The 20,913-nt window shown below is 57.8% G+C and overlaps 1 protein-coding gene across 4 annotated transcripts in view; it reads left to right on the top strand.

Annotated features, from left to right (window-relative positions):
* PTPA (protein phosphatase 2 phosphatase activator) overlaps nt 1-17,611 on the top strand; it is a 30,555-nt gene extending 12,944 nt beyond the window's left edge. For all 4 annotated transcript variants that reach the window (XM_027614534.2, XM_027614535.2, XM_027614536.2 and 1 more), the window contains exons 4-10: nt 510-635; nt 2,492-2,609; nt 4,630-4,729; nt 5,846-5,970; nt 7,038-7,138; nt 11,986-12,093; nt 16,080-17,611. In XM_027614534.2, the coding sequence (XP_027470335.1) occupies nt 510-635; nt 2,492-2,609; nt 4,630-4,729; nt 5,846-5,970; nt 7,038-7,138; nt 11,986-12,093; nt 16,080-16,157 (756 nt within the window). In that variant the 3' untranslated portion in view covers nt 16,158-17,611. The remainder of the gene's footprint in view (nt 1-509; nt 636-2,491; nt 2,610-4,629; nt 4,730-5,845; nt 5,971-7,037; nt 7,139-11,985; nt 12,094-16,079) is intronic.
* Nucleotides 17,612-20,913: the final 3,302 nt, after the last annotated feature.

Raw genomic sequence — 20,913 nt, 5'->3', positions numbered from 1 at the left:
TTCGGTAAAATATTATAGTATGTTGGCACAATGAGATGCTATTAACTTAGTAAAGGCTGTCGTAAAGTTATGTTTACATGTTGATGTGGAATGAGGCTCATGAGGAAATTGAGCAGGCGACAAAATAATGTGTGCCCTGGGGCCCGTGTTTTAAAGATTTTATTTACTTATTTGTGAGAGAGCGAGGGAGCGTGAATGTGGGGAGGGGCAGAGGGAGAGGGACCAGCAGACTCCCCGCTGAGCAGGGAGCCCGAAACGGGGCTCCATCCTAGGACCCTGAGATCATGACCCGAGTTGAAGGCAGACGCTTAGCCCACTGAGCCACCCAGGTGCCCCCAGACAGTTGGATTTAAAAACTTGATCCTGTAGGAGTGTATGATCTCCCCAGCACTTAACCACTAATGCCATGCCTACGGGTCATTGTCCAGCAGCAGTTGGGACTTCTCTCTGTGGCTCTAGATGGGGGCCACTAGTCATTGTGCTTGGCCCCTCTATTTTGCTTACTACAGGCCATTGAGAAACTGGTCACCCTTCTCAACACGCTGGACAGGTGGATTGATGAGACCCCTCCGGTGGACCAGCCCTCTCGATTTGGGAACAAGGCCTACAGGACCTGGTATGCCAAACTTGACGAGGTGAGGCTGCCACACGGCATGCTTGGGGGCTGGGCCAGGGGGTGCAGGAGCTTTCAGGCATCTCAGAATCACTGGGGAGTTTGTTAAAGTGGTGATTCCATTTACCAAAAGTACAAATGCATTTACCCTCTGCCCCCACCATCTTTTCGGAATCGCCACTATGGATGCCCAGTCCCCTGCATGGGGCTGTTAATTAGGTCATTGTTTGCATTAGCAACAGATTCAAATGTCGCAAGTGTCCACGTGCAGGGGACCAGTCAGATAGACTAGTAGGTCTAACCTGGAGTGCTACGCAGCTATGAGAAAGACTAGGAGCCCACTAGGAGCTTGGGGGAAGGTGGTCTGGGGTTTATTGTTCCGTTAAAGAGGAACCTGGGGTCTGACACATGGCGAGCTACTTTTTGGTAGGAAAGAGGGGAAAAATGAAAAGATATGTTTGTGCTGCTCAGTTTGCATAAGGAAGCGTCACTGGAAGGATGTACAAGAGGCTAATAAAGCTGTGACTTCTCTGAGGGCAGGGGAGAGTGGGAAAGGGGACAGAAACTTCTCAGTGCGCCCCGTTTGTAATGTGTGTATTTATTTACTTTTTTACTTTTCTATTTTCTTGGCAAATCCCAAAGAATTTAGTGTTGTGCTTCTTTTTCTTGATTTTTTAAATTATTAATTTTTATTTAAATTTTAGGTAGTTAATATTCAGTGCAATATTGGTTTCTGGAGTAGAATTCAGTGTGTTTTTATTTTTTTAACGTCTTTAGTTTTGAGTCCTATAGCGGTGATAGCTGTTCAAAGCAAGCAACAAATAAAAATGCAGGCTCATGGGCCCTGTCCATAGAGAAGCAGTCCGTAGGTCTAGGGTGGGGCCCAGGAATCCAGATTTTCCTCAGGTCTCCAGGAGATTTCCCTGCCAGGTGTCTATAGACTGAACCTAGAGAGACTTAGGTCCTCATTTCTCTGGCCCAGTGTCTCCTCCTGGAGCAGAGGGGAGCCCCAGGGACCCAGCAGAATGCTGTCCCTGCCTCAGAGCAGCCTGGGGCTGCCTCTGGACTCTAAGAGGGCACAGAGTCTTTTTCTAAAGATTTTTATTGAGTTAAAACTTAAAGGAAAGTGAATAACTCGCAGCTGTGTGGATGGCTGGATCTCAGCATGTTTGGCCCTTGCACCCCCACCTGTATCAAGCTCTAGAACTTTCCAGCACTCCAGCAGGGCCCTGGTGCCCCTTTCGAGTTGATATCCCCACCCCCCAAACTCTTCTGATTTCCATCCCATAGATCAGTGTTACCTGTTTTTGAACTTCTTATAAACGTCTGACTTCTTTTGCTCAGTGTTCTGTCTCTGAGAGTCCCCCATGTTGTGCGGAGCAGCAGAGCGTTTGCCTTGCGGTGTCGTGTTCCAGCACCTGACGGCACCACGGTCTGTGGTCGGTGGACATTTCGGTGGCGGCTCGTTCCCACATTTTGGCTACTACGAATAATGCTGCTATGAACGTTCTTGTATGCGTGTTTGGGTGGATATACGGCACACATTCTTGTTATCCCGGGAATGTGAAGAAAGATGGTGTCTGTAGGGATGTCAGCGAGTTACCAGATGGGGGAGTTGAATGGCTTCTTTGCAGTTCCCTCCCATCTTGTCCCAGACCCTTGTCCCCTGGAGGAAGGGCCAGCAGACGAAAAGCCACCCCGGGGTAGTGACTCTGTGGCGTAAGGGTCAGTGTCTCCCTCCTCAGCTTTCAGTCAGAGCAGGGAGCCAGGCCGGCCTGGCATGGCCAACCGGACCCCAGCCAAATGCTGCTCCTGGGTGCCTGCCACCAGGATGCTGCCTAATCTGCTGCCACCACTTTGTGTCTCTTGTGTTATCAGGAAGCAGAAAACTTGGTGGCCACAGTGGTCCCCACCCATCTGGCAGCTGCCGTGCCTGAGGTGGCTGTTTACCTAAAGGAGTCAGTGGGGAACTCCACACGCATCGACTATGGCACAGGTACCTGCCACTCCCGGTGTTTACTTGGCTTCACTGCAGTCTCTTCTTGGGCTGCTTCCTCTTTGCTCCAGATTGTCTGGGGGCCATCTGAGCAAGCAGCCTTTTGGGGCCAGCTGGGGTGCAGTGCCCGCCCCCCTCCCCCGGGTGCGGGGAGGCCTGGTGCTGCTCCCGCGGCTCTGCCTTGGTCCACCAGGGGGAGCTGATGCCATGTGCATGGTGTCTCTGTGCAGCACCGATTTCTGTTCTTTGTAAAGACGGGGTCTGTGAGCTTAGCACCATCAGCAAATAATTTATTGAGCCCTTACTATATCTCAAGGCGACCCTTCACCAGAGCCTTGAGAAATGAAAGAGCTCGGTAGCGCCCGGCAGCATTGTGGCACGCCCTCTTCTAGCCGAGTGTCTGTGTGCTGCTGAGTTCCCTGGGAGAGGGCACATGCAGGCACCTCAGAGGGGAAGTGTTATCTCTGTGGGGGGGTGGGGGGGGCGAGGGAGGACCCTGCTGTAGTAGGCTCACCTTTCTGACCTGTCCTGAAGCGGCAAGTGCAAGAGCGGCTGCTCTCTTAGGCCTTCCCCTCGCCTGGGGCTCAGGTTCCTCGAGACAAGCACAGGCCACGTTGGCAGGCCTGGAGAAGGGCCCCCTTGAACCTGGGTCCTGGGGAGGCGTTGTCTTCTGTTCCCCCTGTTGCTGGGGAGCAGGTTTATCAAGTGTTTTGAGACTTCCCGGGGTGGGGTTTTGACTGAGACTGACCGGGAGGGACCCTGAAGGGGAGACTGGCCAGGTCAGCCAGGGGTGGGTTTTTCTTCTGCTGTGAAGTGCGCAAGAGCCCCCGAGTGATGGTGGCTGGGACTCTGGCTGGTGGAGATCAGAAACAGTGCAGGTGAGAGGAACAGCTCACAAGCTTCCCAGGCCCTGGAGGCACCTTCATTCTACAGAGATGGGGCAGGAAGTCGCTGAAATATTCTTTCCCTGCCTCGGTCCAAATACATTTTTTTACAATACTGTGAACCATGGTATTCAGTTGGAGTCTGATCAGTGGTGTCGGTAGTGCTGACCATTCCTGTTTGACATGACTGGGAAAGGAAGGGAGTGCCTTTTTTTTTTTTTTTTTTTTTAGATTTTATTTTTAAGCAATCTTGGCACCCACTGTGGGGCTTGAACTCACAACCCCGAGATCAGGAGTCACATGCTCCACTGACTGAGTCAGCCAGGGACCCCATGGAAAGGGCTGCCTTTTGACCCTGTAATGTGACCATGTGTTGTTCCCTGCTTGGAAGCCTTCAGTGGCTCCCGTTGCTCTTAGGGTCCTGAGTCTGAGCTTCTTACGTAGCAGGTAAGGCCTGTCTGATCGCCAGCCTCATCTCGTTACTCTTTCTCCCTTGCTCTCCCTGCTTTAGCCATACTGGCCTTCCTAGTGTTCTTCAAACATACCCCAGTTTTTCTCACCTCAGGACCTTTGCACATGCTGTTTCTTCTGGCTAGATTGCTCTTCTTGCTTCCCTCACGCCCAGTGCCTTACCAACTCTTACTCATCTTTCAGATTAAATATTACTTCCTTAGGGAAATCTTCTTGAGCCCCCTGTGATATATCCTCCAGTTATCACCCTGTCCTTCTCCTTCAGAGCTGGAATTATAGAAGTGATTGTCCGTTTAATGTCTGTCATCCTGGTAGATCATAAACTATCACGCAAAGGCATGGATGTGGTCTCCCTAGTGCCTGACACGGAAAGTGGCTGCCATTGTAGTAGGTGCTCAATGGATAGCGTGGAACTGACGAGTGAGTTAAACCTACAAAACACAATGCAAATGTCTGTTTAAGAAGTCCACCTTTTAGAATTATAGTAGTGGTAGTTCTCAAAAGGTCCTGGGTCTTTCTGGAAGGGGCAGAGGCCCCATTATCTCCATGTTGACCCCCCTCTGTAGAGGGGCAGTTCTCAGTGATTTGGACTCTGGTGAGACCAAGAACAGTACCACTACTTTTTCTGGAAGACCGTCGACCTCGGCTATTTTCTTCTCCCCTAGGACATGAAGCAGCCTTTGCTGCTTTCCTCTGCTGCCTCTGCAAGATCGGGGTGCTTCGGGTAGACGACCAGATAGCCATCGTCTTCAAGGTGTTTGATCGGTGAGTGAGAAGAAGAGCAGCAGGGGTCTCCTCTCCCTGTCAGACTGGGGCGGGATGCTGGCAGGCGCTCCTGACTGGCTGTTGCTTCTTCTGGCCTGTCCTGATCGAGCTCTGGCTGTGGACGGGGCATCCCAGAAGCCTTCTGACAGGTTCAGATCCAAGTAAGGACAAGCGAAGGAAAGTCACGTGCCGACTGCTAATGCTTCCGTGTGTTTGCCGTGTCGAGCCGCGTCCTGAGCTCTCCACGCGCAGCTCCCTCCCTAGATTCCCCCAGCAGCTCTAGGCAGCAGTGACCGTCATTTCCATTTTTTTTTTTTTTAAGATTTCATTTATTCATTTGACAGAGAGAGACACAGCGAGAGAGGGAACACAAGCAGGGGGAGAGGGAGAGGGAGAAGCAGGCTCCCCGCCGAGCAGGGAGCCCGATGCGGGGCTCGATCCCAGGACCATGGGATCATGGGCTGAGCCGAAGGCAGACGCCTAACAACTGAGCCACCCAGGCGCCCCAGTCATTTCCATTTTATAGATGAAGAAACGGAGGCCCAGAGAAATCAGCTGTCTTCTGATCCCTGAATTCACACAGCCAGCTGAACCCCTGCAGTCGGGCTCTGACCCGCTCCCCACCTCACCCCACCCCCCCGAACCACCTGCCCAGCCGTACAGGTGTGGTGCAGCCACCAGAGGCTTCTGACAGCACCCGTTCTCTTTCCGGGCCCCACTGTGGTGATGCTGACGCAGCCCCTGAGAACAGGGAAGGTGGGAGCCGGAAGGCCCCAGGAGATGACCTGCTCTGTCCCCCACCAGCTTTCTGATGGGCAGCCCAGAGTTAGAGAGCCTGGGGCTCCTGCCCAGGGTCTCACATTGTCAGGAGTTGCTGGCGCTAAACCCCCCTTTCCTGGGCCAAAAGAAGGCTGAGCGTGGGAGAAAAAAATAAAGCGACATTATTTTGAGAGTACCAGCTGATGCATAACTTACGCATGTAGGTTTTCATTGAAAATAGAGACCAGTTACACTCTTAGGTAGTTATTTCTGGCCTCCGTGAGCTCCCAGTGGCAGAAGGGTTGAGACTGTCTCTCTGCTTTCTGTTGCCTCTCTCTTCCCCCACCTCCTGCGCAGGTACCTGGAGGTTATGCGGAAACTCCAGAAGACATACAGGATGGAGCCAGCCGGCAGCCAGGGAGTGTGGGGCCTGGACGACTTTCAGTTTCTGCCCTTCATCTGGGGTAGCTCGCAGCTGATAGGTACTGAAGGGGTGCCTACCCCTCTGCCCCCCCCCCCCAGGGGTGTGTGCTCTGTCCGCCCTCCTCCTTTCCCGCCTCACTTCTGCTGCTCAGGGCAGACAGTGACAGCTTATAAAGCAGGCATTAGACCGGCTATTGACGGAGGCTGTTTGCTGTCGACCTTGTGCTGCCAGCCAGCGCGGCAGGCCGGGGGAGGCGGAGGCAGAGTGTGCCGAGATAATAGAAAGTGACACGGACTGGAGCAGGGGCGCTCGCCTGGCGCATAATGGACTGGTGTGAAATGCGCCCCAGCTCCTGGCAGCAGCTGCGGGTTTTATGTTGAAAATGAGGGGCTCTTTTGACTTGGTGACCGGCATCATCCTCCGTTATCATCGAGCTGTGTGCAAGGGGGCCCATCAGGGAGCAGCCACCCAGCGTGGGGCAGTGAGCCGCTTCCTGTGGGCCCTCTCTGCTGGCTCCCCCGACTTGGCCACTGCTTTCCAGGCTGGGGCAGCTCCCTGGGGTCTCCGCTGGGTGAGGATCGGGTGGTGACTTTTGCTTCAGGGTAGGATTAACCGCCTGCAAAATAATACTCATAAGCATTTGCGTATTTGCTCTGTGCCAGGCACTGCTCTAAGCATTTTAGGTAGATTAAGGTTCCCAGAACCTTCTCAGTGACCCTGGGAAGGGTCTTTGCCTGCATGAGACTAGCCACCATTGACGAATGCTTAACCTGTGTGGGTGCCGTGCCTGGGGTTTTCCTGTGGTCCCAGGCAGTATAAGGGAGGTGCTCCTCATAGCCCCACTGTAGAGATGAGGAAACTGAGCCTCAGAGGGCTGAAGTCACTGGTTCAAGGTCACACGGCTAGAAAAAGGCAAAGCCACTGCTCATTCCACTAGAACACATACATGCACAACTGTGCGTGCGCACATACACATACTCATCATTTATTGCTCCCGCAAGGTCAAGTGTTGAGGGCACGTGGGCGGGACTGTGGCCCCAGGGTGGGTGTAGACTGCCCTGGACTGAGGTGCTTGGTGGGTGTGAATGTCTGGTTCTGAACCCTGGGGCTCTTTGCTGTTCCCAGACCACCCTTATTTGGAGCCCAGGCACTTTGTCGATGAGAAGGCTGTGAATGAGAACCACAAAGACTACATGTTCCTGGAATGTATCCTGTTTATCACTGAGGTGAGGGGAAGGGGGTGAGGGAGAAGCCCATGGCGGCCTCCAGGCCGAGATGAACTGGGGCTGGTGGCTTTGGAGTGGGACAGAAGAGCCAGCGCTCTTGCCTGAGGACGGCAGGGCTGGCCCTCAGAGGTGGGTTATTGACAAGGAAGGCCCACCAGGCCTATGAAAGGTTAAGCCACCTTCTGACTGTCCAGGATTTCCCCCAAATCACTGGTCTGGGGTGACTCCTGAACTCCGTGGGCCTCGAGCTGAGGGACTGAGACTCCGTCACTAGTGCACTTGGTGACCGATGCAGCAGGTCTGAGACGGGTGTGTGGGGCCCATGAGGCCTGTCCAGCACATGCATGTGGCTGTGTGGGATGAAACCATTGCAGGAGGCCGAGAGACTCATGCGGACAGCAGGGATAGGTTTCTGCTGAGGGGACACATCTCTGTCAGTGCCTGAGGACATGGGCCAGCTGAAGTGCTGGAGGTGAACCAAACAGGCCTGGGCCCCCAGCCCACCTGGCAGGGGATGTTTATTAACTGGGTGATGTTGCCCACTAAGGCCGGGTCTCCCACTTCCTCAAGGTCACCCAGGGAGCTTGTTAAAATCCACGTTCCTGTGCCCAATGCCAGCTTTCTGAATCAAGAATCCTGGGGGACAAGAGCCAGGAACCTATATTAAATACACTTGCCAGGTGACTTCGCACGGAACTGGGGACTCACTGCTCAAGGGCCTGTCTCTCAGGAGCTGTCAGGACCTTTCATCCTCCCTGCTGCATACCTCTCCCCCTTCCCCCAGACTTTCAAAGGTACCCTGTTCTGCTGTCTGGAGAGGGTCTTGCCACCATTCTCTTTCCAATGCCCATATGCACGTCTGGGCCCAGTGATGCTCCTGCCATGGCCGTGGTCCCCTCCCCACCGGGGCTGCTCTCTTGGCCCCAGTTCTGAGGCCCCTGAACAGAGAAGCCTGGTTAAGCAGCCATTGCCCCAGGCTGCTCATGGTCAGCATTCGGCTCAGACCTCTGCCAAACTCCAGAGGCCAGAGGGGAATGACACGTTTTTCCAAGTCAGCAAATGGAGCCGGGACTGATGGCTGGGCGGCCACTGCTTCAGTCTCAGATTTGCTGCCTTCAGCAGTGTAGCAGGCCCAAGGTCGGAAGGACTTGGGGCAGCCTGGCTCACTGCCTCAAGAGCCAGTCATGTGCTTCCCTTTCCAGAGGGGAATGCGAGGGTCTGGGGAGCCCTGGGAGACCCTGGGAGGAGCGGGAGGAGCAGGGTGGGGAGAAGGGGTACACATTCTAGGCTGAGCCATTGCTTTGCTCACGTGGGGGTTAAAAGGCTCAGCCGTTGTGGCCCCCTCTGGTGGCTGGCCAAGCCCCTGTGTCCCCGTCAGTGACTAACAAGGAAGAAGGCCAGGCCGGGCCTCGGGGAAGATGGGAATTGATTCCAGGTTAAAGTGTTGTATTTTTATTTGGTTGGTTGGTTATGCTGGTCTAAAAACCCAAAAGCTTTCTAAAGTTTGGGACCCAGTTCCTCTGCTGGAGGAAATCCTGCAGTGGACACTAGATGGCGCTAAGGGCACATTGAACTTCGAGAAGGTTTTAGTAACTTAATCGGGGGAGAGGCAGAGAGGCAGAGCCTAGAGTTTTTGCTTGTTGTGCACCCTCTCTGCGAGGCCTGGTTTCCACTTTGGGTCTAGGTGCTTGGGCATGGTGGTGAACACTGAATGCTAGCAGGGCTGAGGGCTCCCTTTCACCCACGTGGCCAAGCTGAGACCTGACTGGCACTGCGGGTGCTGGCTACGCCCACCCCGGCCCCCTTCCACCCGGCACCAGTGTTTCACCGCCCCTAGTTCGTCATGAGTGACCTGGCCTGGCTCACCCTGACCAAGGGAGACTGAAGGCCTGCCACTGGGACACAGGGGACCTGGGGGTCTGTGCAGAGTTCCGTGGGCTTCGGGCTGGAAGGGGGGCGGTGTTGCCTCTGGAGACCGGGGCTTCAGGACGGCTGGTGCGACTAGGAGGAAAAAACAAAACAACAAGAAGTTGGAAGTGGAACTGGGCGTCTCCTCCCCGTCTCCCAGGACCTGCCCTGGTAGCCCTGGGCATCCTGGATGAGGGACCCCACCTTGCAGGGCTTCTGCTGTCTCAGGAAATGCAGCCCTGGCGCCTTTAAGAGCCCAGGGCAGGCAGGAAAAGAATTTCAGTTTCAATCTGGCTTCTAAATTTGGAGTTTTGGGAAGGGAGGGATCAGATTTCAGCTGGAAGGGAAGGAGCTGACAGGAAGGCGCTGTGCAGAGCCTCCCCCCATCCCCCCTCAGTTACTGACAGAGGAACCATTTACAAAAGGCCGATTCTCCTGGGAGTGGAGAGGCAGGAACGCAGCGTCTGTGAGTAATTTCCTGCTCAATATGGCTGCTCTGACTCACACGATTCCCCTGGGGTCACTGCGGGACTGCAGCTTGCTTGCTCGTTCTCGCTCTTTCTCTTCTCCCTTTGTGGCTAGAATGAGCTAGTTTTTTTTTTTTTTTTTTTTTTTGTCTTCTCGCTCCCGATTCCTTTTTTTCCCCCTCGTCTGTTTTCCTTTCCCAGAGTTGCAAAGTCTCCTTCTGAAGGACTTAGGGAGACCTGGGGACACTGAAGGCCTGGGGGCGGGGTGGAGTTGGGGGGGGCAGCTCCTCCAGAGAAAAGAGCATCTTTGGCCTTTCCGTGGGGAGGGGCAGGGCCACTGGGGCTCTGCCAGCAGGCCAGAGAGGCCTGTTGGGGTCCCCTCCCGTGCCCCTAATGGGTGAGGCTGGCCCACGAGGCAGAGCCTCTGGTTTCCCAGCGTCATCTGGCTCAGGCCTCGGGGCCCTTGCTGAGCAGGCTTCTGGAGCTATGCTGTGGGACCAAGCCAGCAGGGTGCCTCTGGGGTGGTTTGTTCACTGGGCCTTGTCCAGAGTGAAACTGATTACACATCTCCAGTGATCCCTGAACTTCTCTGGGCCTGGAAGTGTGCAGGAGAGGACTGGAGCCTGGCGCTGGTCCCCAAGGGCCAGAGAGCTTTGGGGGAAGGGGTGGGGCGAGAGGGAGGGCTGGTAGTTGGGGGTGGAGCCTGCTTGAGTAGGATGGATGGAACAAAGCTCCTTGAAGGCCAGGCCCCATAGGCTTTGGGTACCTGCAGCCATCCTGGAGGAGGGAGCCTTAGAAATAGAGAGGTGGGGAAAGACTGTGGGTGTAGGCACTAACCCAGGAAAAGCCCTGCGGCCACCAGGGTGGGTCCTGTCTCCATCTGCCACCTCAGGCTGTGGCCTCGCTGCTAGAGGAAGGAATCTGTTGTCCTTGCTACTGAACGTGGGGGCTGAGACAGGCTTTTGGGGAACTTTAGCCAGGGGAGGGAGGTGACAGTAGTAAATGGCAGCTTTTTGGACTTAAATCTTGCAGTTTGGTACAAGGCCCTTATTGGAGAAATGAGAGGCGTGTGGGAGTGGGTCACCCGGGGAGTCCACAGCCAAACGATGGGATATTATGAGTTCCTGGGCCCCTATCCTTATGCCCAATATGGAGAGGGAGCTTTAGGCCCATCCTTTGTCCCTGGAACAGCTCTCCCCCTCCGCGCCTCCTCTCACAGCCTCTTCTGGAACCTTCCACCCACTCAGGGTCCAAGTCTCTGTTTCCTTGCCAGCTTAGCCTCTTTGCTTTTCAGACTCTTTCTTCTGAAGCCTGGGGCTCAGGGTGCTGAACCCCATTCTCCCAGCCAGCACCAGTACTGTTTATAAGCTTGGGGGGCAGTGTTGAGGGGGGTTGAAGTGCCTGCTAGCCACAGATGTGCTGGCCTTGTGCGGAGGGGTGCACGCAGGCACACAAGCCTCCCTGTCTCAGTGCTGTGGTTTCTCATGTCATGGGAACGTCACTGGGCTTGCTGCAGAGTCTCTTTCCTTCCTGGAGTGTCAAACTCTTGGCAAGAGGAGGGACAGGAATGGAGCTGTCCTTGCTCCAGCCTGTCCTTTGCTGCTGTCAGTGCCGTCCCTTCCTTACCTCCCGGCCTAGTGGGGTGGGCTTTCTAAACAGACCTTCCTCCCGAATCTGCTGCAGGTGCCCCCGGCTCACGGTTCACATCTGCCCCCTCTTTTCCTCCCTCCCTTTTGCCTGCCACACAGAGGGCATTTGGATGCCTGGATTTGGTCTTGCCCACCTTGCCCTTCCCCCAAACCCGCTCTTCTGGCTCTGGCTCTGCCTGTGGCAGGTACAGCCCGAGCACCTGGCAGTAGATCCCACCCTGTGTGTGGGGCCGGGGAGGGCTGGGGGGCCTGCTGCTGCTGTTTATCTGAATGGGAGCAGGTCCCTGGCGCTGGTGTGGCGCTCGGTGGCTGAGGGGTAGGAATTGCTGGGAGTCCCAGCCGGTGCTTGGGTTGAGATTTTATTTTTCTGAGGCTGCTGAATGTGGTGGTGGTGGGAATCGGGCCCCCTTTTTCTGGCTGGGGAAGAAAGAGGGTGACTCTGGAGGTTATATTTTCCCAGTGGGTCTTGCAGACCAAGAGAGACCGTCTGTGGTACTTATGTGTGTGCGTGTGTGTGTGTGTGTGCGTGTGTGTGCGTGTGTGTACCCTCCCCCCCCAGATGATGCAGCCAAGTCCTGAAGCATACATGCATGTGTGTGCGTGTCTGTCCGTGCATATATACGCGTGCACGTATGTGCTTTAGCGCGTGTGCATGTTTGTACGTGCGTGTGCATGTTTGTGTGCGCGTGTGCGTGCGCATGTTTGTATGTGCGTGTGTGCGTGCATGCTTGTGTGTACGCACATATGCGTGACCTTGCTATGGGGATCCGGGGGATGAGCTCCCAGGTAGCCTGCCTCTCCAGCTGTGGATTCTCTTTTCCAGATGAAGACAGGCCCCTTTGCAGAGCACTCCAACCAGCTGTGGAACATCAGCGCTGTGCCCTCCTGGTCCAAAGTGAACCAGGGTCTGATCCGTATGTACAAGGCCGAGGTGAGAAGGGCTGGTCCTGGGGCTGCTGACCCACCCCCTCTGCTGCTTGGCTCCGAATCTTGGGCCAGCCCCTCTGACCCTGCAGGCCTCGGAGTCTCTGTCTGTGGGATAGGCAGTCAAAGAATCACTAGGCGGAGGCCCGGCTCTGCCCTGTGACTGATGAGTCAAGGCCCTGCAGCTCAGGGCTCTGTCACATGGCCAGAGGCCCCTCACAGCTGTGTCTCCCATGGGGACACAGAAGTGGATGTGCTTTGCAGGCACCATCCAGATTGGTTCTTCTCAGTCTTCGGTGGGTCCGGTCCCTGGGCAGGTGGGAGGTCTCTGGGAGCAGATATTTCTGGCAACCACTTCAGGTGGTCTTCCTGCTCTCAGATGGGAGAGGCACGGCGAGGAGGTGGTTTCCCTGAGCTCCCCCTGCTGGGAGTTGGCTGCCCAGCTCCTGAGGGTGTCCTCTGCCCTCTTTCCTCTTTGGCACCCTTTTCCCGCCAAGGAGGTGGCTTTTTTTTCTTGCAAGTAGGGAGGAGACATTTTCTTTCCATCCTGTCCCTTCCGCTAGCTCCTTTCACATCTGTGCACGCCAGTGCGAGAGCTGCGTGACCTTGGCCACGGAAGGGCCTAGATGTGAAGTCCCTCACCGAGAGTAACGAGTCCCCAAAGTCCCCTCTTTCTGCCCTCAGGCTGGTGGACTTCGATGTTGTCCCATGGGTGCCCATCTCCTGACCCTTGGCCAGCCCTCTCCCACGGAGGGAGGGAGGTCGGTTCCCTGGGTCTGCTTCATTACCCTCAAAGTGTACTCAGATCCTGTCGATGGAGGCAGGGGTGCAGGGAGGAGAGGGTATTAGAGGCTTGGATGTGGTTTGGTGGTCCAGTTGGCCCTGTTTCTCTGCATGGCCCTGAAGGGGTTAATGGCGCTGGAACTGACTGGGCCTGGCCCCGTCTCTCCCTTCCGCCCCCTCCCCCTCTGGTCCCCTTCCTCTGGACTTCACATCCTGTGTTTAGGTTCCAACCCACATACCTCTCTAATCTGAGAGGAGCGTTTGCTGGGGCTGCGCAGACTCCTTCCGGGCTAGCCCACTGGGCCCTCCAGTCCAGCTGTCCCCTGCCTGGAGAGCACCCGGGTCACTGCCCGCGGGGTGTCCTGTTGTTCCTGACACCCACCCCCTGCCAGTCCCACAGTGGGTGCCGGTGGGGAACCCGTCCCCACTGCTGGGGGCTGTGTGCAGTGTGTGAGGAGTGCCTGGCCCCTCCAGCCTCCCACCCCTGCTCCCGGGCGCCACAGGCAGGACTCTGGTGCCTTTCCTGCTTTGGGGTCTGAAGTGCTGTCCTTCCTGCATGACTCTAAACTTATCTTGGGGGGTGGGGGAGTGGCCCTTCGGGCAGAGCAGGAGCCCCTGCTCCCTTCCCCTACCTGCCCCTTGCAGAGGAGGAGCTCCAGCCCGACAGGATGAGGGAGGAGCAAGCTAAGATTCCAAATGGTGGTGCAGCCGCAGAAACAGAATAGAACAGTTGTAACCGTTGTGGGATTTCTGCGGGTGCGGGAGGACAGCCACCGCAGCTCAGGCCCAGACCGAGGGAACACCAGGGGATCACAAAGTACCCTTCCCCCAAACGGGGGAGACTCCAGCTCTGGATGCTCGCAGGTGCAGCACGAGCCGGCAGCCTTGCCAGGTGCTGGGTGGCGGCCAGACTTCTTTGTAGGATAGCGCTGGAGCCCCCTGACTGGGGATTTAGGAACACCGCATCTCGGTGACGTTGCTAGCAGGTACCCCTTGGTTTTTTGGTCCCCGAGAGCCCGTGGGATCGCCTGCTCCCTTCCCAGAGGTCCCAGGAAAAGGACTTGTGTTTTCAGGTCAGTTCTCAGTCCATGGGGAAGACCCGCGAGGCCCACCAGTCTTGAAGTCCGAGCAAGGCCAGGGCCACCAGGCAGAGTGGGCTCTGGGAGGGGAGTTGGTCCCCTGAGCTGCCACAGAGGCCTGACGAGGCCTGGCATCAGGTGGCCTCGGGATTTGGGACCCACCGTGTGCATCTCTGCCCCTGCCTTTCTGAAGTGAGGAAGCAAACGTGTTCGGTGCCCTTGTGGGTGGTGGGGCCTGTCTTTCCCTAGGGCTGTCACTGCTGGTGCTCATTTCCCAAGGGCCTTGTCAGGGCCTGGAGAATCCCTTCTGCCCCTTGAAACACCAGCACCTGGAAGGGCCTGCAGATCCGGGCCTCCCGCTGAAGTGTCTGTGCGGGGCCGGCGGAGCTGAAGATGCTGCTCTGCCCAGTCCACCCCCGGGCACTGCTAGCTGGGAGAAGGCCTGACCAGGGGCTCCCTCCCACTGTTGTCCTGAAGCCTCAGCCTTCCTTTGCCCCAAGTAGCCTCTTGCCTTTGGCCCAGCCCCTCTCCTGTCCCGTGGCCCTGGGGAAACTTGTTCTGGGTCCCTGAAGGCAGAGTGCGGAGAACCACCCCTGCCCCCTCCTGCTAAGCCTCTGGCCTTTGCAGCTTCCTTTGAATGAGAGCTAGAAGCAGGTTGACCTTTGACCCTTTCTGGAATTCCAGGGCCCTGGGTGGGGGGGGGCCCTTTTACAAACTCCCACCACTTCCTTGATGACATAAGCACAACGGCAGCTGCCTTTGCCTCTGCTGGAGCTGCTTCTGCGCCTCCTCCCCCTGAGGAACCCCACCCCGGCCTGCTCCCCACTTTCTCTGCTGTAGGCCCAGCAGCCTGGCTGTGGCTTGGAGCTCTGCTCCCTCTCGGAGCTTAGCTCTTCATCCTTCTTCCATCACACAGAAAGATTTTTCTTTTCCTGCTCACCTCCTGAGCCCCCTTCAGGCCTTGGCTGTCCCCCACTTGACCTACAGCTGGTCAAGACCTCCTCATTTCTGCACCTGGTTGTTGAGATGAGGGGACCTGGGCCAGTCGGGGCACACCTTTGTGCCCCGAAGCTTAGGAGGAGGTTGAGACCACAGTCACAGAGCAGGAATCGCCCTATCTGAAGCTGTAAGTCATGTTCCGACCCAGCCATCCTGGTGGTTTTCTGTGGTCAAAGGTATGAGAGAAGGCGGAGCCTCCCTCGCTCGGAGCTGCTGCCCGAGAGAGCTAGCCAGTGACCAGGGCCTGTGTTAGGCACAGCAGGATTGGGGTGGGGAGGCTGGGAGCTGGGGCCCCCCTCCCTTTCCTGGTCCTGTATGGTGCTAAGCAGTGCCTGGGTCAGAGGGTCGAGGTGTGTGGCCTGGGGCCCGGCAGCCTGTGGGCCAGGCCAGCTTCTGTGGTAGGCCCTGCCAATCTCCCCATCTCCACCAGAGCTCTGGGCTGAGGTCCCGGCTGGGCTGGGTTCAGGGAGTAGGGCCATACCCCTGTTCAGTGTTCTTGTGTCTGCCCCATGCACAGGGCTGCTGGGAATTGCCCTGGGGGTCGAGGGACATTACCTGGTTCTTACTGTCTCACCGTGAAGTGCTCGCCAGCACGCCCTTTTCAGTTCAGGGAACTGAAAATTGCAGAAAAATGGGTCTTGGACCCTTTTCCCAAGCTTGTATCCAAATGTCCTCATACTTCTTCTCCAGGACCGGGGCCTGGGCTTGGGCGCTCCCCTCTGGTCTGGAGGGTTCTTTTCATCTCTGGTCCCCAACTCCCTGCCCCCCCCCCATCTCCCCGCCCCCCCACCCCCGCCGTGAGGTTGGGCTGCCTTCTCTTTCCCTTCCTTTCTCCCTCTCCCTCACTCATTATTTGGTGGGTCTGATTGTCATGGAGTTGGGTGGGGGGAGGTCTTTAGATGGGAGGAGGTGGTCAGAAACAGGTAGGAAGTCTTCCCTTTCCCTGGAGGCCCCGGGAGCTCCCCCTGAGATGGCCGCCTTCCTGGGCCCTGGGTAGACACTTTCTGGGATCCGTGCCTGTCCGAGGCTCCAGAGTTGTCCAGGGGTCGCTTGGAGGCCTGGGAGGCCGAGTGGGCCTCTGACAGGGGTGCAGCGCCGTCCTCACCTCTGTTCTCCCCTCTCCCCTTCACAGTGCTTGGAGAAGTTTCCTGTGATCCAGCACTTCAAGTTCGGGAGCTTGCTGCCCATCCATCCGGTCACCTCGTGCTAGGGGCTGAGCGGCCAGGGCCACCCAGGCCGCAGTTCTGTGCCTGCCCTCCCCTGCCCCAGCTCCGGTCACTCCCTGACCCCTCCCTCTGTTCTTTCTGTTTGCTGAGAAGGCTGTCTGCTGGGGTGGGTGGTGAGCATGGGGTGGAGGGAGGCCCAGGGCCTAAGGCTGAAGGACCCAAAGTGAGGGGAGAAGTGACCACAGGGGGGCCCGTTTTCCCATGGCGGGAGGGTGTGCTCGGGCCCCGGCCCCACGCTTGGCCTTCTTCTCCTTTCTCTCCTGTCCCGTCCAGCGCGCGACCTGGGCTGGTCTGCACCACTGGGAGGGGAGGGGTTTGCGGTTTCCATTGCTTTCCTTTCCTAGGTCCTGTTGCCTTTTTAGGGGTTGGGGCAGTTGCTCCCCGTGGGGTGGGTCAGTTTCCTAAGCCATGTTTGGGTGGGTGTCTGGGGTTCTGAAGACTGGAGGATGAGGCTGGTGGCCAGCCTCGGGGGGGAGTCGGGGACCAAGAAGCATTGGGTGTTCTGGCCCGTGACCCTCCCAGCTTCTTTTCATGGCTGCCCCCTGGGCCTGCGGCACCTGTGTCCAGCGCCTCATCCTGGCTTCTCTGTTCTTTGACCTTTGGCTCTGCTGGGTTTTCTGGCCATAGCCACTCCTGTCGCCCTCTACAAGGGTGGTCTCTGGAAGCTGCCCTTTGGGTAGGCACTGGGTGTTGCTCACTGGCTGATGGGTGAGGCCTGCCTTTCTAAAGTTTCTCAGGCTGGGAGGGCGTGGCAGAGACACAGGGAGGGGCTGGGGCCCGCTGTGGTTGTGGGGAACCTGGATTCCTCCGGAATCTTAGGTTCTGCTCCCTCCTCCCTGCTGCTTGCTTCTCCAGGGCCCTTTGGCCCTGTTTCCCTGCCCTTCAGGGCAGTGGGTCAGGGGCCACTGGAGCACTCAGAAGCTCCCCCCCCCCATCCTCCCCTCTCCCTGAACTCACCCACTGGCTCTCCAGGATGAGGCAGCCATGGCCCTTCCAAGCCCAGGCTTTGGCTCTGCAGATTGGCAGGGGCTGGGCTGGGTGAGGGCCTGCTGGCATGCCAGGTCCTGAGTTTTCTTCTAGGACTGCTCTTGGGCCAGCCTCTTGCAGGCTCTCCCTGGCCCAAGCCCAGGCCTGCCCTTCTCCACTACCCCCATCCTCTATCTGGATCCACATCTCCTTTGGGAAGGGGGAGCTCCCAAGAAGCACAATTCAGGGGCTTGACCCTCACATCTGGGCCGATGGCCTGGGCGGAGGCCGGGACAGGAACCGCTAGAGTCACAGAAATCGTTTTCCCAGGAGAGGCCTCATGCTGGCCTCCCTCCCAGGGTCCAGACCACCACCTTCCTGGCTCCTCTTGCCCTTGCCCCCCTTGTGCCCCGCCCCCCAGCCCCATGCGCCTTCATTGCTGGTTGGATTAAAGCCTCTGTTTTGCACCTGTCACCTGTGTGAGGCGTGTCTTTTCATGCCACGTGTTTTCTCCTTCTCCACATGCCTGTTTGTCTCCCCATCAGGTCCCCTTCCCTCGGGCCATGGTGTCTGGGGCTGGGGCTGGCTCAGCGGGTGTCTGGGCTGAGCCTGTGCCAGGCAGCCAGCGAACATGCAGTGGGCGCCCAAGCAGGCTCTGGCGGGTCCTGGCTGCCCCCACCCCCAGCTGAAAGGTCTTGGGTAAGTTACTGAATCTCCCTGAGCCTCGGCTTCCTCATCTGCAGAATGGAGTGAGTGAAGGATGTGAGATTCCTCAGCCCAGGGCCTGGCACAGAGCAAGTGCCTCTGGTCCCCACGGCTCTTCTAGATGCAGGCAGCCCGTCCGGACTCCAGGCCTGAAGGGGGGAGCCTTGGGACTGGACTTTGCTGCTAGCCATGCGCCTGTGGCTTTTAGGGGTGCCCCTTCTATATTGTCCTTCCCCACCTCTTCTGTCCCTTTCGTGCTGGAGTTCGGAGATGGGGGGCTGCCGTACCCGAGGCCTCTTGGTCACCTCCTTGGACACGCCTGTTCGTGGGCTTGTGTCTGCAGATGAGTCTTCTCAGAGGATGAGCCCTCGGCCCTTCTCCCAGCCTCGGAGGCCTTGCCAAGGAGCCAGCCTGGTGGCCGAGAGCCCTGCCTCGAGTCAGGCCCACCCGGGCCAACCTAAGGCCTGCTGCGCTGCTTACCAGCTGGGAGACCCTCAGGGTTGACTTCACCTCAGCCTGGCTTCCTGATCAGGAAAGTGGGCATAATGCTCCTCCGGCCGTGGATTGTGAGGACCCAGTCATTTCACAGATGGTTAGTGGCTGTGTATTCAGCCCCATAATACCAGAATGTTAGGTGGTGGTGGGTGTCATGGAGGAAATACCAGCAATTAATTGAGAGCGCGGCAGGTGGGGTTTGCTTGAGCGACGCGGTTGGGGAAGACTCCTTGGAGGTCCGTGAGTCAGGGGCGGAGCTGCAGGCTACGGGGCAGGGGGAACAGCTGGGGGCCCAGCGCCACAGGGGGGCTGGGAGGGCAGGGTCCTCACAGATCCTCACTGACAGTTTTGGGATTTAGTCTCTGAGGATCCTCTGGGTAGCTGGTGGAGGGTTTGGCCAGTGAGAAGGGCCTGGGGCATGTGGGGCAAGAGGGGAGGTGGACGCTGTTTGGGAGGCGTGAGGCTGGTGGCCTGGATTAGGGTTCAGTGTGGAGGTAGTGAGAGGTGGTCCCGTTCTGGCTGTGTTTAGAGCAATCACCAACAGGAAGGAAGGTGTGAGAGGGAAAAGAGAAGCCCAGAGCAGCCCCAATTCTTGCCATTTCCTGAGGTGGGGCAGATGTGGGAAGGAGGATTTGCTGCTGGGGGCCTCGGGGGGTGCCTGTTAGCTTTTAAGAGGAGGTGTGGAGTAGGCACCTGGGTCTGCTGATCTCGAGCCAGGGGCGGGGCTGGGCTGCTAGCCTAGGGAGTGGTCAGCAAGCGACTGGTCCCCAGGGTCACCAAGGCAGGAGTGGGGATGAAGGCCAGAGGAGGGCTGGCTGGTTCTGGGCAGACCAGCGGGGGAGGGTGGGGAGCGGGAGATTCTAAGGTCAGAGCCCTGGGCACGTGGCTAAGGGGACGGAACGGGCCCTGGGTCTCTGTGCCTTGCTCAGGGCTGCTTCCGTGGGATGGGTGGCAGGGTGGCAGGGTGGCAGAGGGCTGGGGAGGGAATGGGAATCAGACGTGGAGGTGCACATGCTTCCCGCGTGCTCGTGAGGCCCCACGAGGGGCTCACAGAAGCACAGAGGTGAGGTCCCCGGTCCAAGCCCACCAGTCTGGGAGGAGGAACGCAGAGCCCGACGGTCTGGTTGCCAGGCACACTCTAGCACAACCCCTCACTCCCCTCTTCCAGAGCTCTGCTGTAAAGGGAGCAGAGATGGGTAGAGTGGGCGGGGGGCTTGAGGTCAGGGAAGGCTCCCCGGGGTGATGATCGGGCTGGAGTGCAGGCTCTGCCCACTGTGTGCCGAGAAGGGGAAGCTGATGGCAGCGAGGCCTTGAAAAGGTGCCAGGCTGCTTGTCCCTTCTTCGCGGAGGCAGGGCGCACCCTCGCACCGACTGGTGCCTCCTGCCTTGTTCTGGATTTCCTTCTGCCCCAGGCTGCCTGTGGGGTGGGGCGGGCAGGAGCTGGGGTTGTGCGGGGGACAGTTGGACACCGAACCCACGGGCAAGGGCTTCGGTGCAGGCTGGCAAGCCGGCTCGCGCCCCGGGTGACGGGGTGGGCGCTGGGCGGAGGATGGCTGCCGTGCTGTCCACCGGCTGGGGCTCCCTGGGCTCTGAGGCAAGCTGGGCGTGGGGCTGGCTCCCAGCGCTGGCGGGGGGAGCGGCGGCTGCCCACTGTCCTGGGCCAGACAGGCCCCAGAGAACAAGTGGAGCTCTGCACCTGTGTTCCTGGCTCGGGGGGGCCGAGGCCGTGCTCACAGGGGTGTGTGGGGGTGGGCGCAAAGAGACCTTTCCTAGCAGAACCCCCGGCAGGACTGGGGTTGGAAGGCGAGCAAAGGGAGGGCTGAGTGCGGCCAAGACTTGCAGCCAAGTCGGGCGCCATGTTCTTGAGGCCGACAAGCAGGGCGCCCATGCCCCGTACGTACACAGCATTTGCACGTGTGTGGAGATGAGAAAGCGGAGAATCCTGCCTTTAAGCGACTTCCAACCTGAGGCGCCCGGCGGGCTCAGTCAGTGGAGCACGCGACTCTTGATCTCAGGGTCATGAGTTTGAGCCCCATGTTGCGTGTAGAGATGACTTAAAAAAATCCAAAAAAAAAAAAAAAAAGAAACTTCTAACCTAATGGGGGAAACAGAGGGATCTTGGACCAGCTGTGGGCGCCGTGGGATGATCGACTCCGGGGGGAGCTCGGGGAAGGCTCTGGGGAGGAGGTGGCATTTGAGTGCGGCCTGGGACGATGGGCAGAGACTGGGGGCATTCTGGTGGGGGCCTGTTGTGAGCAGAGGTGTGGAGGCAGAGCTGGAAAAGCTGTTGGGGGGCTGGCTGGTCTGCAGAGGGCTCGGAGCCAAGACTCCCATAACACTACACATCCTCTCGACACAACGCAACTGCACTGAATATCTGCAAAACAAGTGTGCTTCGTTCGTGTCTGTCTGCCCCGCTAGTCGGTGGGCCACAGGACGACAGGGGCCCCCTTGGTGCTATATCCCAGTACCAGCCAAACTGGCACCCAGCACGCCCCAGTAAACATCGTTATCAGGGACCAGGAAAGGGGTTTAATTGGTGCCTCTGTGTGTGTGTGTGTGTGAGAGAGAGAG

This window comes from Zalophus californianus, chromosome 13 (genome assembly GCF_009762305.2).
Source record: "Zalophus californianus isolate mZalCal1 chromosome 13, mZalCal1.pri.v2, whole genome shotgun sequence".
Lineage (NCBI taxonomy): Eukaryota > Metazoa > Chordata > Mammalia > Carnivora > Otariidae > Zalophus > Zalophus californianus.
This window is presented reverse-complemented; position numbering and strand designations above follow the sequence as displayed.